General features: G+C 40.9%; 1 protein-coding gene and 1 long non-coding RNA gene across 2 annotated transcripts; one reads left to right on the top strand and one right to left on the bottom strand.

Moving 5' to 3' along the window:
* Positions 1–3,451: 3,451 nt before the first annotated feature.
* LOC124264600 (vicilin-like seed storage protein At2g18540) lies at positions 3,452–4,824 on the bottom strand. The gene is made up of 2 exons (XM_046699348.1): positions 4,668–4,824; positions 3,452–4,143 (listed from the first exon to the last, which is right to left on the bottom strand). Exons 1-2 carry the CDS (start codon positions 4,822–4,824, stop codon positions 3,452–3,454), a joined length of 849 nt encoding a protein of 282 aa, XP_046555304.1.
* Positions 4,825–6,411: 1,587 nt separating this feature from the next.
* LOC124264601 lies at positions 6,412–12,864 on the top strand. Its single transcript, XR_006895177.1, has 3 exons — positions 6,412–6,422; positions 10,812–10,815; positions 12,711–12,864. It is a non-coding gene; the product is annotated as an uncharacterized LOC124264601 (long non-coding RNA).
* Positions 12,865–16,460: the final 3,596 nt, after the last annotated feature.

The raw sequence follows: 16,460 nt of genomic DNA, 5'->3' as shown, positions 1-16,460 counted from the left end.
GGTGCTTCAACAGGGAATGCATGCACATATATGTGAGATCTATAACTTCTGTGTGTAGTTAAAGGTGCTTCAACAGGGAATGCATGCACATGTGTGAGATCTATAACTTCTGTGTGTAGTTAAAGGTGCTTCAACAGGGAATGCATGCACATATATGTGAGATCTATAACTTCTGTGTGTAGTTAAAGGTGCTTCAACAGGGAATGCATGCACATATATGTGAGATCTATAACTTCTGTGTGTAGTTAAAGGTGCTTCAACAGGGAATGCATGCACATGTGTGTGAGATCTATAGCTTCTGCGTGTAGTTAAAGGTGCTTCAACAGGGAATGCATGCACATGTGTGTGAGATCTATAACTTCTGGGTGTAGTTAAAGGTGCTTCAACAGGGAATGCATGCACATGTGTGTGAGATCTATAGCTTCTGCATGTAGTTAAAGGTGCTTCAACAGGGAATGCATGCACATGTGTGTGAGATCTATAGCTTCTGCGTGTAGTTAAAGGTGCTTCAACAGGGAATGCATGCACATGTATGTGAGATCTATAACTTCTGTGTGTAGTTAAAGGTGCTTCAACAGGGAATGCATGCACATGTGTGAGATCTATAACTTCTGTGTGTAGTTAAAGGTGCTTCAACAGGGAATGCATGCACATATATGTGAGATCTATATGCACAACAGGTGTGTGAGATCTATAGCTTCTGCATGTAGTTAAAGGTGCTTCAACAGGGAATGCATGCACATGTGTGTGAGATCTATAACTTCTGTGTGTAGTTAAAGGTGCTTCAACAGGGAATGCATGCACATATATGTGAGATCTATAACTTCTGTGTGTAGTTAAAGGTGCTTCAACAGGGAATGCATGCACATATATGTGAGATCTATAACTTCTGTGTGTAGTTAAAGGTGCTTCAACAGGGAATGCATGCACATATATGTGAGATCTATAACTTCTGTGTGTAGTTAAAGGTGCTTCAACAGGGAATGCATGCACATATGTGTGAGATCTATAACTTCTGTGTGTAGTTAAAGGTGCTTCAACAGGGAATGCATGCACATGTGTGTGTGATCTATAGCTTCTGCGTGTAGTTAAAGGTGCTTCAACAGGGAATGCATGCACATGTGTGTGAGATCTATAGCTTCTGCGTGTAGTTAAAGGTGCTTCAACAGGGAATGCATGCACATGTGTGTGAGATCTATAGCTTCTGGGTGTAGTTAAAGGTGCTTCAACAGGGAATGCATGCACATGTGTGAGATCTATAGCTTCTGCGTGTAGTTAAAGGTGCTTCAACAGGGAATGCATGCACATGTGTGTGAGATCTATAGCTTCTGCATGTAGTTAAAGGTGCTTCAACAGGGAATGCATGCACATGTGTGTGAGATCTATAGCTTCTGGGTATTCATTTGTGCAGCATATTACTTCTTTTACATGAATGAGTTGCCTCCCTTCATTTTGCTGAGCCCTTGACTTTGTCAGCAATGTGTGCTTGTTGACATAGTCTTATGTTGGAATGTTTCAATTGTTTGATGCAAGCAAAATACAGATGTGAATGGTGCATATCATATGACAATTCACATCAAGACTGCATACTGAAGTCCATGTTTAGCGATGACAAAGGCTGTTCAGTTATTTCTAACTGTCATAGACGTTTTAAACTAGGCCTAAAAAAATGTTGTAGTTCTGATTACCCGACGGACCATTGAATTCTGGTGCCGACCCTATTCTTTTTAAGCGGAATGAATAAAATAAACTTTCAGATACCATTGTTTTTTCCCAGCACCGACAGACATGATCATTCTGATAGAGAAAGTCAATATGATGGCCACAAGCTTGATTGAATAAACAATTACACATTGATAAATGTTTTATTAGTTTGTACTTTACTTCGAAGAAAAATATGATTTTATTTTTTTTAAATTCCTACCTACCTACCCAAAATTCTAAAGAGGTGTAATCGGAACCACAACATTTTTTTTATTTCCCCTATGGTCTCTTGTAGGATGTTTTTTGTGACAATTTCTTCAGGTGTCCATTTCTTTGTTTTGTTCACTATGTTGATCTGAAGCATAGATATTTCATTACAAGCATTCAGTGAAACACTCTGACATTTTCCAATGTATGCAAAAAGCCAGGTCACCACTAAAATCAACAACTACCACCACCCACCACTAAAACAACAACTACCTCATGGGAAAAGAAAAAATATTACCCATCACTAAAACAACAACTACCACCATATCCACCACTAAAACAACAACTACCTCCACCCACCACTAAAACAACAACTACCACTCCTCCACCACTAAAACAACAACTACCACCACCCACCACTAAAACAACAACTACCACCACCCACCACTAAAACAACAACTACCTCCACCCACCACTAAAACAACAACTACCTCCACCCACCACTAAAACAACTAACTAAAACAACTACTACCTCTGCCCACCACTAAAACAACAACTACCACCACCCACCACTAAAACAACAACTACCTCCACCCACCACTAAAACAACAACTACCTCCACCCACCACTAAAACAACAACTACCTCTACCCACCACTAAAACAACCACCACTAAAACAACAACTACCACCACCCACCACTAAAACAACAACTACCTCTGTCACCACTAAAACAACCCACCACACTAAAACAAAACTACCAACCCACCACCCACCACCACTAAAAAACAACTACCTCCACCATCCACTACTAAAACAACAACTACCTCCACCCACCACTAAAACAACAACTACCTCCACCCACCACTAAAACAACAACTACCACCTCCCATCCAACCACTACCATCCACCACTAAACAACAACTACTACACTAAAACAACAACTACCTCTGTCCACCACTAAAACAACAACTACCACTCAACACCACCACCCACCACTAAAACAACAACCAACTACCACCACCCCACCACTAAAACAACAACTACCTCCACCCACCACTAAAACAAACTACCAACTACCACCACCATCCACCACTAAAACAACAACTACCACTACCACCACTAAAACAACAACTACCACCACCCACCACTAAAACAACAACTACCTTTCTTCCATCCATCCATCTTTCTTTCTTCTTTCTTTCTTCCTCCATCTTTCCTTTCTTCACTACCATTTCTTTCCTCCAGTCCACTTCTTTCTTCCTCCTTCTTTCCTCCACTTCCTTTCTTTCTTCCATCCACCTTTCTTCTTTCTTTCCTTCCTTCTTTCCTTCCTTTCTTTCTTCCACCATTCCACCACTCTTTCTTTCTTTCTTCCTCCACCTTTCTTTCTTCCTTCCTTTCTTTCTTCCACCTGTCCACTATTTCCTTCTGTCCTCCACCACATTCTTCTTCCACCTCCATTTCTTCCACTATCCACCATTCCTTTCTTCCATTTCTTCCTTTCCACCTCCTTCCATCCTTTCTTTCTTCTACCATCCTTCATCTGTCTTCCATTCCTTTCTTCTTCCTTCCACCATTTTCTTTCTTCCTCTCACTTTTCTTCCTTCTATCTCTTTCTTCTTCAAGCTCTTCCACCATTCCTCCTTCTCCTTCTTCCTCTGTCCACTCCACCTTTCTTTCCTTCCTTTTCCTGTCCATTTGTCTTCTTTCTCTCCACTCCTCCACTGTGTTCCTCCTCCTCTGTCCTTCCTCCTCCTTCCTGTCCATCCTTCTGTCCTTCTTTCTTCCACCTCCACCATTCACTTCTTCCTCCATTTCTTCTTTCTGCCTCCTCCATGTCTTCCTCTGTCCTTCTCCATGTGGCTCCTTGTTGCTGTCCATCCTCCATCCATTCGTTCCTCTGTCCACCACTGTGTTCTTCCTCCACTGTGTCCATGTGTCCTTCTGTCCTGTCTGTCCATGTCCTGTGGCTCTGTCCTCGGTCCACTGTGTCCATGTCTGTCCACCTCCTTTCTTCCTGTCCTTCCTCCACCTCTGTCCTCCTTCCTCCTCCTTCCTCCATTCACTGTCCATGTCTTCCTCCATCCTTCCACTGGGGTTGTCCGTCCACTGCTGTCCTCCTCCACTGTGTCTCCGCCATCTTCCTCCGTGCCTCTTCCTGTCCTCCACTCTGTCTCTGTCACTGTCCACCCTTTCTGTCCTCCACCACCCTTCAACAGCTGCCTCCTTCACTAACGACAATGCCTCAGTCCTCCACTAGACAGCCAACACTTCTCCACTGTGGTGTCTCACCGTCATGAGACTAATGCCTGCCTTCCTCCACCACTACAAACAGCTACCTCCACCCGTCCTTCAGGCAACAGGCTGCTCACTCACTTCAGATGACTGCCTCTGTCTGTCCCTCCACTTCAAGACAGTGTCCTCCACTGCTGAGGCAAACAATGCCTCCACCCGTCCATGGAGACAATGACTGTCCATGATCTCTGTAAAGGCAACAGCTGCCTCTTCCTCCGCCACTAAGGTGGCTTCTGCCTCCGCCCGTCAGGAAGACGTCTTTCTCAGACCACCCGTCGCTGGGAATGGCAATCCACCATGATCCGCCGCTGACAATGATTCCATCCGCCGCCCGCCAGACAATGACTGACATCCACTGCCGTCCCATTCCTTCTTCCTTCCTTCCTTTCTTCCTCTGTCCACCTTCTTTCTTTCCTGTCCTTCCATTTCTTTCCTTCTTCTTCTACCATCTACCACTCACTTCTTTTCTTTCCTTCCACCACCATCCACTTTCTTTCTTTCCTTTCTTCTCCACCACCTTTCCTCTTCTTTCCTTCCTCCACCACCACCTTTCTTTCCACCACCTTTCCTTCTTCCACCTTTCCTTTCTTCCATCCACCCTTTCTTCCTTCCACCATTCCTTTCTTCCTTTCCTTCTTTCTTTCTTTCTTTCTTCCTTCTTCTTTCTTCTACCCATTTCCTTCCTTCCTTCCACCTTTCTTCCATCCACTTTCCTTCCTTCCACCACTCTTTCTTTCCTCCACCATCTTCCTTCTGTCCACCATTCCTTTCTTCTTTCTGTCCATTCCTTCTTTCCTTCCTGTCCATTCTTTCTTTCCATTCTTTCTTCTTCTTTCCATCCTTTCTTTCTTTACCTCTGTTCCTTCCACCTCTTCTTCCTTTCTTTCTTCCATCCATTATCCTTTCCTTCTTTCTTCTGTCCATTTCTTCTTTTCCACCATTCTCCATTTCTTTCTTTCTTCCATCCACTTTCTTCTATCCTTTCTTCTTCCACTCACCATGTCCTTCTTTCTTTCTTTCATCACTCTACTCCATCCTTTCTTCTTTCTCCTTTCTTTCTTCCATCCCTCTTCCTTCTTTCTTCCTTTCTTTCTTCCTCTGTCCATTTCTTTCTTTCTCTATTCTTCCTTCTCCTCCATCCATCCTTGTTCCTCTGTCCACCACTAAAACAACCTTTCTTCCTCCTCCACTTCCTTCTGTCCACCACTAAGTGTGGCTCTGTCCATTCTTCCTCCACCATCCATGTAACCTCCACATTTCGTGCTTCCTCTTTGTTTCTCTATCTGTCCACCACTTCAGTCCACCACTGTTGTCATGTTCTTCAGTCCATTCCTCAGTCTTTTCTTTCACCACTGTGTCTACGTCCATCCATTCCACTTTCTGTCCTTGTCCTTCTTCCTCTACCTCCACTCCTCCTTGTCCTCCTGTCCTGTGTCCTCCTTGTCTACCTCCTCCACCGTCTGTCCTTGTCCATTTCCTTGGCTCTGTCTCCTGGCTCTGTCTTCCTCTTCCTCCACTGTCCTTCCTGTCCTTCTTCCTGTCCACTTCTGTGGTCCTCTGTCCTCCACTGTGTCCTCCACTGTGCCACCAAACTGGATGATGATCAATTTTAAAAGTTGAAACATGATTGATTTTTGAGTTGGGCAAAAGAAACCTTGTACATATGAAATGAGCTTTGCAGGAGTTCTGCATCAGAAGTGATCATAAACACATTTGCTAGAAATATCTGCAGCAGCATCAGCAGCAGCGTTGAAACTGTAAGTTAACAGATTTAGGATGCTTTTTCTCTTACTTTTGTTATACCAGCCTGTACAAAGTACTATCCAATCTACAAGCCCAAACTTGTATCTTAGTATTAGTTCACCCGCCGTAGCAAATGCCTGCAGCCGATCACTTAGCCTACTTTCCCAGAGCACCTTCACCTAATGTGATCAAAACTTGGCCTGCAACTGAACACTTAGGACACCAAGCTCTTTCACACTGCCCCTGTAGGCTATGATAATCCTGAGAACAGAGCAAAACTTTAGGTAAGTATGACCAAGGTCAGTTAGAAAAGTTCTCCTAACATTGGCTTGTTCTTCACATTATATGAAGCTGGGAAGAAGAATGTTTCCAAATAAGCAAGGACTAAGGGAAATTCATGTGTCTGTTGCAGAAGTTTCACCTTAGTGCAAAGTGTGGTTGTACGAAAACGTATCCTTGTGATGACTCTGAAGTCGCTTGTTAAACCAGTGTAAATATTTTTCAAGGGCACCCTGAACATCCAAGTTACAGCTTACATCAAGGAGTGACCTTATCAAAGGGGGCTTTGTGCAAGCCTAGAAGAAATGGTATTGCACTTGAGCTTGGAACCGGCATACACATGATACAGGATGCAGACTTGTCCACTTCCATTCATTAAAAGATTTTTTACTGTTGGAAAATAATCAGTAACAGATATCTGGTTGATTCTATGGTTTGAATCTGAAACCAAAAGATAATCAATGGTCAATAACAAGCAGAACCAGTGTCACCATCACACCAAGGTTCATTGTGTCCACACGTTGATAACATCTCCCACCTGCGTCACTCTGTGGCTGCAAGGATCAGGTTGCCACGCCCTGATCCAACCACAACCCTGTCCTGGGTCAACTCACTCATTCCAGACTTGTGTGAGAGCGCCATGGCTGCAGGGTTAATTACTACTGTACTCATGTCGCATGCTATAGTGTCTGTTAATGACGATGCCTGAAGCGCATGCACCCAGCTACTTCTTGTACACATGGCTCCTGATATTCATGCTACACTGTTAGTGTTTTTTGGAAGCAATGAGCTCCAATTGATAAATGTTGATGTATTATTGTCTGTTAATGATTTGCATCCTATTTTCTTGCAATTCTCTAAAATACTCTAACCTGAAGGATTCTAACATGACTGAGACTTTACAAAATCATATGCTCACCAGTGTATTGTTTACACCATCAGGACAGCCTTATTCAAATTTCTTTGTAATGTAAAGTTTGAATGTCAACACACAAAGTGCAACATCATAGCCAAATAGTGTTGACAGTATTTGACAATTGTTTTCAGTGCATTTTTCAAAGGGGAGCTCAAACAGATAAAGAAATAATGGGCTTTAAACAATCTTCACCACTCAGATGTCAGTCATACTGATTTGGGAAAACTTATGTAATAATTCATGTATTACACTCATTCTTGGGGAGTACAAGGATTTTGACACTCATTTCATAATATCAGGGTGATACCCATTCTTGTGCAATAATCCCTATCTATGATGTACAATAATCCCTATCTATGATGTTCAATAATCCCTATCAATGATGTACAATAATCCCTATGTATGATGTTCAATAATCCCTATCTATGATGTTCAATAATCCCTATCAATGATGTTTAATAATCCCTATGTATGATGTACAATAATCCCCATCTATGATGTACTATAATCCCTATCTATGATGTTCAATAATCCCTATGTATGATGTTCAATAATCCCTATCTATGATGTTCAATAATCCCTATCAATGATGTTTAATAATCCCTATATGATGTCCAATAATCCCCATCTATGATGTACTATAATCCCTATCTATGATGTACAATAATCCCCATCTATGATGTACAATAATCCCCATCTGTGATGTACAATAATCCCTATCTATGATGTACAATAATCCCCATCTATGATGTACAATAATCCCCATCTATGATGTACAATAATCCCCATCTATGATGTACAATAATCCCCATCTATGATGTACAATAATCCCCATCTATGATGTACAATAATCTCCATCTATGATGTACAATAATCCCCATCTATGATGTGCAATAATTCCCATCTATGATGTACAATAATCCCCATCTATGATGTACAATAATTCCTATCTATGAAGTACAATAATCTCCATCTATGAGATGGAACTTCTAATGCACCATGTGTGATACTTGTCAGTCTGATTTCCCAGGGGCAGTAGGGTAGCCTAAAAGTTAAAGTGTTCGCTCATCATGCCGAAGACCTGGTTCAATTCCCCACATAGGTACAATGTGTGAAGCCCACGTCTTGTGTCCCCCTGCCGTGATATTGCTGGAATATTGCTAAAAACTGGAGAGAAAAACCCAACTCACTCACTCACTCTGATTGCCCAGTGGTTCTGGTATTTCCTTTAGACACTGAAGGTTAATGCCTGTCATGAAGTCCAATTCTGTTGCTGGTATATTCCTCAATTTGCATTATACCTCACTCACTCCACAATGCCCAGCTATGAGAAAGTATTGAAAGATAAAAGCGAAATTGATTCACTGCTTACATCATTAGATTATCGAGCACCACTGGCTTTCACAATGAGTGGATAGAGAATGGCTATCAAAGTGATCAATCTCAATATGCATTTAAATCAGTATAAATTCATATTCGCTAAAGAAATTAGCTACCGCCATGAGCTCCATTATATAATCTAATTGGTCAACATAAGGAATCGTTTCACTGTATGACTTCTATGGCATGGCAATATTTCTCCTCCGATATTGTTGCAGTATATGTATATGCAACATGTCTTATCATGGATTGTTTTCTCTGACCATTGCAGTCTGAAAACATTTTTAGAAAGGGCTATGCAGTTCCATTGGTTTTAGTATGGTCTTCTGCGAACTCTGACTTTCATGAATATATTCTCCAAATCTGCGTCCATTATGTGGTTTCTGGTAGGACAGTGATGAATAGGTGGACCCGAGGTGCTGTATAATGGTGCTGAAGATGCCGAGGAGTGGCACACAAATCAGCCTACAGTCACTCCAGCCTGCAAATCCCTGCTGTCCTAATGTGACTCCAGTGGATTAGACTCCATCACTGACATAGATAGGTAGGCCTTGGCACATGAAGGCTAGAGGAAATACAGACTTCATGACTTAAGGCGGGAAATCGGAAAACATAATAGTTATCTATTGACATTGATTTTCTTTTTAAAGATATTGTCTAACCAAATAAGTTGTTTGTTTCTATTGATTCATCAGTGTCACGTTCAGTGAATAATTTTCAGATCTTGTAGTTGAACATGACAGAAGTAGATAAAGAGAAATGTGTGTCAACACCTACGTTCATTTAGAAAAGTAAAGGGGCAGTGGGGTAGCCTAGTGGTTAAAGCATTCGCTCATCACGCTGAAGACGTGGGTTCAATTCCCCACACGGGTACAATGTGTGAGGCCATTTCTGGTGTCCCATGCCGTGGTATTGCTGGAATATTGCTAAAAGCAGCGTAAAACCAAACTCACTAGCAAAGTAACTCTTTATAAGTCTGTAAAAATGTGTCTTTTCTAATTAGATAAAATAATATGGGTATTTGGTTTTGGGGCAGTTTTGTTGTTTTAAACATGTTCTGATGATAACTGATGGAGAATTGCAGTAAAACATGTTTAAAACACAAGTGCCTTCTATATTAATTGTGAAGCCCATTTCTGGTGTCCCCCGCTGTGATGTTGCTGGAATATTGCTAAAAGCGACGTAAAACCAAATTCAGTCAGTCTATATTAATTGCCCAAGAACCTTTCTATTGTGTAATGACCGTATAAATCACTGTTACCCTTTTTGTCCTCGGTAGATCTGTGCTATGTATCGTAGGGAAATGTCACTAACTCAGGACTCTGATAGTATCCTATAATAGTTAATGATTTGTGGTATATCATGATCAGTAGAGCTGTGTATCGTGGCCTAAGTGGCGAGACGATATATCCCGATACTAGTTTAATGAGGCGAGACGATATATCATGAAAGTATTGGCAAGGAACCTGCGAGACGATTATTTTCACGATACAGTGATGGCGATACGATACTTATCCCGATACTTTACAATCCTAAAAACAGGACATATATGATAGATAAAATGACTGAATCTTTATTTGTTATTCAGCAGAACATGTGTTACATTCACACACACTTAAAAGGCTGTTCATGTAATAAAGTTTCAGCATTTAATGTTTAAGAAAGTACAATCAAACATATTCAGTATACCTTGCTCTAGGTTTCCCTTGGAAAGTTGTGTTTCTGCACCAATGCTTGCACAGGCAATTTATACAGTAATTTATACCAGAATCACTGCAAAAAACTCATAAGTATGCTTTCTAAATTTTATCTTCTCTTTCTTAACAAAGCTAAGACATCGTTCATAGTTGTTAATAAATGGTTCACAGAGATTGTTCACATTCTTTCACTGATACACTAACTCCTTTGTTCATGTAATAAAGATGGCAGACACAAACAAATTCCTTTTAGGTTCAGTTTGTTTTTAAAATTCAGAAAAATTTCAAAGAGACTCCCTTCCTATTACTTATGCAATACTCCCTACAACTTAAAGTAATATTTAAGTTGTATCGGGATATATCGTCTCTTGTGGCGATACATCGATGTATCATGGACCCTCGCGATATAAATATCCTAATATATTGCCTAAACGTGTTTTGTATCGATGCACTCGTATCGCGTAGTTGACGATGCAAACATCGATACTATCGATGAATCGTTACACCACTAATGATCAGATGATAGAATAGCTCTCATGTTATATCATGTCGTTGCGAAGTTATGAATTTATGTTTAGAGGCCAAAAAGGATGGTACAAGGATGCTGTGTGTGGGGTTATCAGTGCCCTTACTGAGGGCACGTGTGGTCAAGTGGTGTAAGCCACTACTATTGACTGAGTTTTGTTCCTTGGGCATTCTGAAAACCAAAATTGTCTCTCTTTGGGTAAACATGGATGTTCCCATGAATTGTCTCTCTTCAGAGAGACATGGATGTTCCCATGAATTGTCTCTCTTTGGGTGAACATGGATGTTCCCATGAATTGTCTCTCTTCAGGTAAACATGGTTGTTCCCATTAATTGTCTCTCTTCAGATAAACATGGATGTTCCCATCAATTGTCTCTCTTCAGAGAGGCATGGATGTTTCCATCAATTGTCTCTCTTCAAGTAAACATGTCTCTCTTCTTCAGGTAAACATGGATGTTCCCATCAATTGTCTCTCTTCAGAGAGGCATGGATGTTTCCATCAATTGTCTCTCTTCAGGTAAACGTGGATGTTCCCATTGATTGTCTCTCTTTGGGTGAACATGGATGTTCCCATTAATTGTCTCTCTTCAGAGAGACATGGATGTTCCCATGAATTGTCTCTCTTTGGGTGAACATGGATGTTCCCATGAATTGTCTCTCTTCAGGTAAACATGGTTGTTCCCATTAATTGTCTCTCTTCATATAAACATGGATGTTCCCATCAATTGTCTCTCTTCAGGTAAACGTGGATGTTCCCATTAATTGTCTCTCTTTGGGTGAACATGGATGTTCCCATTAATTGTCTCTCTTTGGGTAACCATTGCTGTTCCCATGAATTGTCTCTCTTTGGGTGAGCATGGATGTTCCCATTAATTGTCTCTCTTCAGAGAGACATGGATGTTCCCATTAATTGTCGCTCTTCAGATAAACATGGATGTTCCCATGAATTGTCTCTCTTCAGGTAAACGTGGATGTTCCCATTAATTGTCATTCTTTGGGTAAGCATGGCTGTTCCCATGAATTGTCTCTCTTCAGATAAACATGGTTGTTCCCATTAATTGTCTCTCTTCAGAGAGACATGATTGTTCCCATGAATTGTCTTTCTTCAGAGAGACATGGATGTTCCCATGAATTGTCTCTCTTTGGTTAAGCATGGATGTTCCCATTAATTGTCTCTCTTCAGATAAGTAAGGATGGTGTCGTTAATTGTCCCTAACAGTTGTTTTTATCCAGTTAAACATGGATTATCATGGGTGGTCCAGCAATTATCTGTTTTCAATAAACCAATGTTTGATTCCATCAGTTGTCTGTCTTCAGAAAAACATGATAAATCCATGGAAACAATATTGATAAAGATGTAGACACAAATTAAGACTGTCCAGTGTATACGAATCCATATTGTTGTACTTAGATGGAACCATTTATTTGAGCATTAGTTTCTTTTAAAAGTTGTGTTTAATACAGTTGTAAGGAATCTCAGTTTCTGTGGGGGCGGTGGGGTAGCCTAGTGGTTAAAGCGTTGGCTCGTCACGCTGAAGACCCGGGTTCGATTCCCCACATGGGCACAATGTGTTAAGCCCATTTCTGGTGTCCCCCGCCGTGATATTGCTGGAGTATTGCTAAAAGCGGAGTAAAACTAAACTCAGTCAGTCAGTCAGTTTCTGTGGGTTTTAATGCGATTGTTATAAAGTTCTTAGGTAACACAATGCTGATTTGGAGTAAACTGTATGTAATTGAGGAAGTGAATACAGGTTGCCATGTACTGAATTTTATACTTTCAGCAACATGTTATTTCACATAGGTAGTTAAATCGTGTCCATTGAATGCCAGACGAACGTACTATGTGTTAGTAATGATGTGTTGCTTGGTAGATGTTTGTGTTGTAGGATGATCTTGCTATAAGACTATATACCACATTGTGTACAAAGGGCAGAGGCTCCTATCACATTCAACAGGACATAGGAAGATTGCCTAAACAAGGCCTCTTCAGTAATGGTGACATTTTGCAAATATGCTAGCTGGTAAATATTATCAATTTTACAGGACATTTGACTATCCTTGAAGGACCATCTTTGCACAGTGTGTGTTCATTGAGGTGATCATGGGTATCTCGCACCTATCACAGCTTGTATACCAAGATATCTCATACTGTTGTACAGTTTTTAAGTTCATGTATTCAACAGAAAATAAAAAAATTAATAAAAAAAATAAAATAAAAAACAAACAAAACTTGTCGTAAGAGGCGACTAACGAGATCGGGTGTCAGGCTTGCTGACTTGGTTGACACATGTCATCGTATACCAATTGCGTAGATCGATACTCATGCTGTTGATCACTGGATTGTCTGGTCCAGACTCGATTATTTACAGACCTCCGCCATATAGCTGGAATATTGCTGAGTGTGACGAAACACTAAACTCACTCACTCACGTTGTTGCCATGACGTAACACGTTGTACCGTAATATATGTTGCGATGTTTTCATAAACTGTCTCAGCATGTTCACCAAACGAATAAAAGCATGTTTAAGTCACACAAAAAAAGATAAAAAGATAAAGATGTAGCATGCTTTTGTAGTCATTCATGGACATGGTAGCATCAAAGGCCTGGCATAGTAACAACTGATTTTCACTCCTGTTCCATGTGAAGGTATTGTACAATGCAGAGGAGAACTAACATGAGGACTAAGATCAATGAAGCCAACAGTTTTAGGGGGAACGGAAATATATAAATATCATACATTCACATTCACTGTCATGTATCATTATTGAGTGTTCATCAGAGAGTGTGATGTTCTTAGTAAGACTTGCAAGGTGGCGCATGTTTTATTTCAAGTATACTTCAATTGGAAATTAGATGTAGATGAAATCAGCTTTCAGTACAGATTTGTGTTGGGGGAAAAACACTGATTGTTGTAGCAGAAATTGGGATGCTGTTGCAATGAATATGTGTATGGTTGTATTGCAAAAACACTCAGAAACTTCTTTTCTCTGCAGGTAAGTTGATAAGCGCTTCAGAAAGTAATTCATTTTATATTCATTTTTCATAATATCCGAAAATAGGCAGAGGGCAAAAACAAACAGAATAAAGCAGTTTCTGGTCCTTAAGTTGTCGTTTTGAGAGTTTAGAGTTTCTTTGTCAAGTCAACTGTCTTGTGACTCAAGGTGGTGAAGGCCTCAATCCATGCCCACTTACTTAGCCATCTTCTCACTTACTTGTCTAACCACTCACCAAAACACTTCCTCACACACTGTACCACCCAACCCACTCACTCACCCACTCATTGGTCCCCGCTCAACAGCAAAAATACATTCTGAACGCGGAACGGGGGACTATGTATTCAGCGGCGTCCGTGTGTACATACGTCACAATTCTTGTTAGCGTGATATCTCATGAACTGCAGTACCCAGTGTCTTCAAATTTGGTGACAGCCTACATTGGGGGATAACCCAGACACCAGTCGATTTGGGTGACCTTGACCTTATTTTCAAGGTCACCACGACACTTTGACCACTTTTCAAACTTATTTAAACGCGATATCTCATAAAACATTATCTCATTATGTCGACAGCCTACATTGGGTGATTATGCAGACACCAGTCATTTCAGGCCTCTTGTATTTGACCCAAAAATAAAAAGTAGTAAATATGTTATAGATATTCCATTCTTTAGCAGCGGGGGACACATTGCCATATCAGTGGCAAACACTTGTTCTTCCTGTTCTTTCTAAACATGTCTCCACTAAATAAATTCCAGCACATCCACCCACCCACCCAACCACTCACTCACTCACCCAACCACACAGTCATTCCACCCAACTCACTCATCCACCCAACCACCAACAGTCATTCCACCCATTTCACTCATCTACTCACCCACTCACTCGCTCACTCACTCACTCACTCACCCAACCACAGTCATTCCACCCAACTCATCCACCCACACAGTCATTCCACCCAACTCATCCACCCAACTCATCCACCCACACAGTCATTCCACCCAACTCATCCACATATTCAGTGAATCGAACCGTAGCCCTTCATGAATTCAATTCGTTATTCGTGGCCACCAGAACCGAATATTCATGAATATTTACAATTTGTTTAAAGGTGTCCGTTTTACTTGAACCCTATGTCCTTTTTCAAAATGAGATATGCAAGAATTAAATATGTACAAACTTTGTAGTACCGCAAGTCATGTTAGTTTTCCAAGGCCGCACATGTTACTGTCAGCTATAACTATTAGATACCAAATTTGAGTGTCATGAGATCACTGGTTATTGCTGTGACAAATTAACACTGTCAACATGGGCATTCAATATTGTGCATCAATCACTTAACTTCAATATTGTATTCATGAATCAACCACCCACACAGTCATTCCACCCAACTCATCCACCCAACCACCCACACAGTCATTCCACCCAACTCATCCACCCAACCATCCACCCAACCACCCACACAGTCATTCCACCCAACTCATCCACCCAACCACCCACACAGTCATTCCACCCAACTCATCCACCCAACCACCCACACAGTCATTCCACCCAACTCATCCACCCACTCATTCTTCTTGTTTTTTCTCAGCATGTCTCCACTAAATACATTCCAGCTGATATAATGCCCGTTCTTGGAAACCACTCAGTCAGTGTATGATACACAATTAAATGAACATGTAGTTATGAATTACTGCCAACTACTTCCTTGGAGCTGTCATTTGTTTTCCTAACTGCGTATAACATTGGTAAATTGCTCATTAAGTGTTTGGGTAACGTTTAGAATTATCCTTGTGGCGTGACTAGCCTCTTCCAGCCTGATGTTCATAGCACTGAAAGGGCCATCTGTTAGGACACTGTTCAATAAAGAAATGTGTTACTACGGTCATCAAATAGGTGGCTGGCTCATAGTGCCTAGAGTAGTCCTTTAATGGCTGTTCAGTGGTACCTATTACCTGTACAGTTGTCATGGTATTGATGGCCTGTCTCTGATTGTGAGAAACAAGACACGGGGGTAATGTGTGTGGTTTTCCCTTCATTGAGACGCTGACTGGGCTGTAAGTTGTAAAGTGGTAATGATTTTTTGGTAAAGATGAGAAAAACAAAGCAATGAAAATAGCTAGGTATGTTTGTATTGCTGCTGGTAATAGCAAAGTTTAGTTATGGTATGTATTTAGGGTGATAGACAGTGAGTGTGGTTTTATCCTGCTGTTAGCAATAATCCGGCAAGATGACACTGGAGACACGAGGGAATCAAACCCAATTTAGTTGTGACAAATGAAATGCTGTACTAAACTACCACACCTCCTGGATAGACAGAGGGACATGAAAGAGTGAGTGAGTGGATCGAATATGGAGAACGGGATTAACCACTCATTTAGGATAAAGAGTGGTTAATCCCCTGTTCTCTGGGATATGAACATGTCGATTTTGTTCACAAAATTAAAGTTTTATAAAGAGTATTCTGATTCGGTCTTGGCATGGTTAAATTGTTTGACCAGATTTTGTCTTGTCTACATGTAATTTTTCCCTAAAACACCAGACCATAAAACCTGCATCTAACAATTTCTGAAATATATTTCTTTGCCAACATGACAGTCTTCTGAAGCCATTACTCCTCCACAGATGACCATTAAGCTACAAGACATAATTCCTCGCAACTCAAGTCCACTTTTCTTCTGGAATGAGTGAAACTAATGGAATTGATACCAAACT

The sequence above is a fragment of the Haliotis rubra genome, unplaced genomic scaffold (genome assembly GCF_003918875.1).
Source record: "Haliotis rubra isolate DU_JTF1 unplaced genomic scaffold, ASM391887v1 Scf931, whole genome shotgun sequence".
Taxonomy (NCBI): domain Eukaryota; kingdom Metazoa; phylum Mollusca; class Gastropoda; order Lepetellida; family Haliotidae; genus Haliotis; species Haliotis rubra.
Note: the sequence above shows the minus strand (reverse complement) of the source record. Positions and strands in the feature narration are given on the sequence as shown.

Coding starts and splice junctions, on each gene's coding strand:
- LOC124264600 (XM_046699348.1), bottom strand. CDS start 4,824: ATGGTGGAAGGAAGAAAGGGTGGATGGAAGAAAGGAAAGGTGGAAGAA. Junction 4,144..4,667: donor GGTGGAAGGAAAGAAAAGAA/GTGAGTGGTAGA, acceptor CATTGTCGTTAG/TGAAGGAGGCAGCTGTTGAA.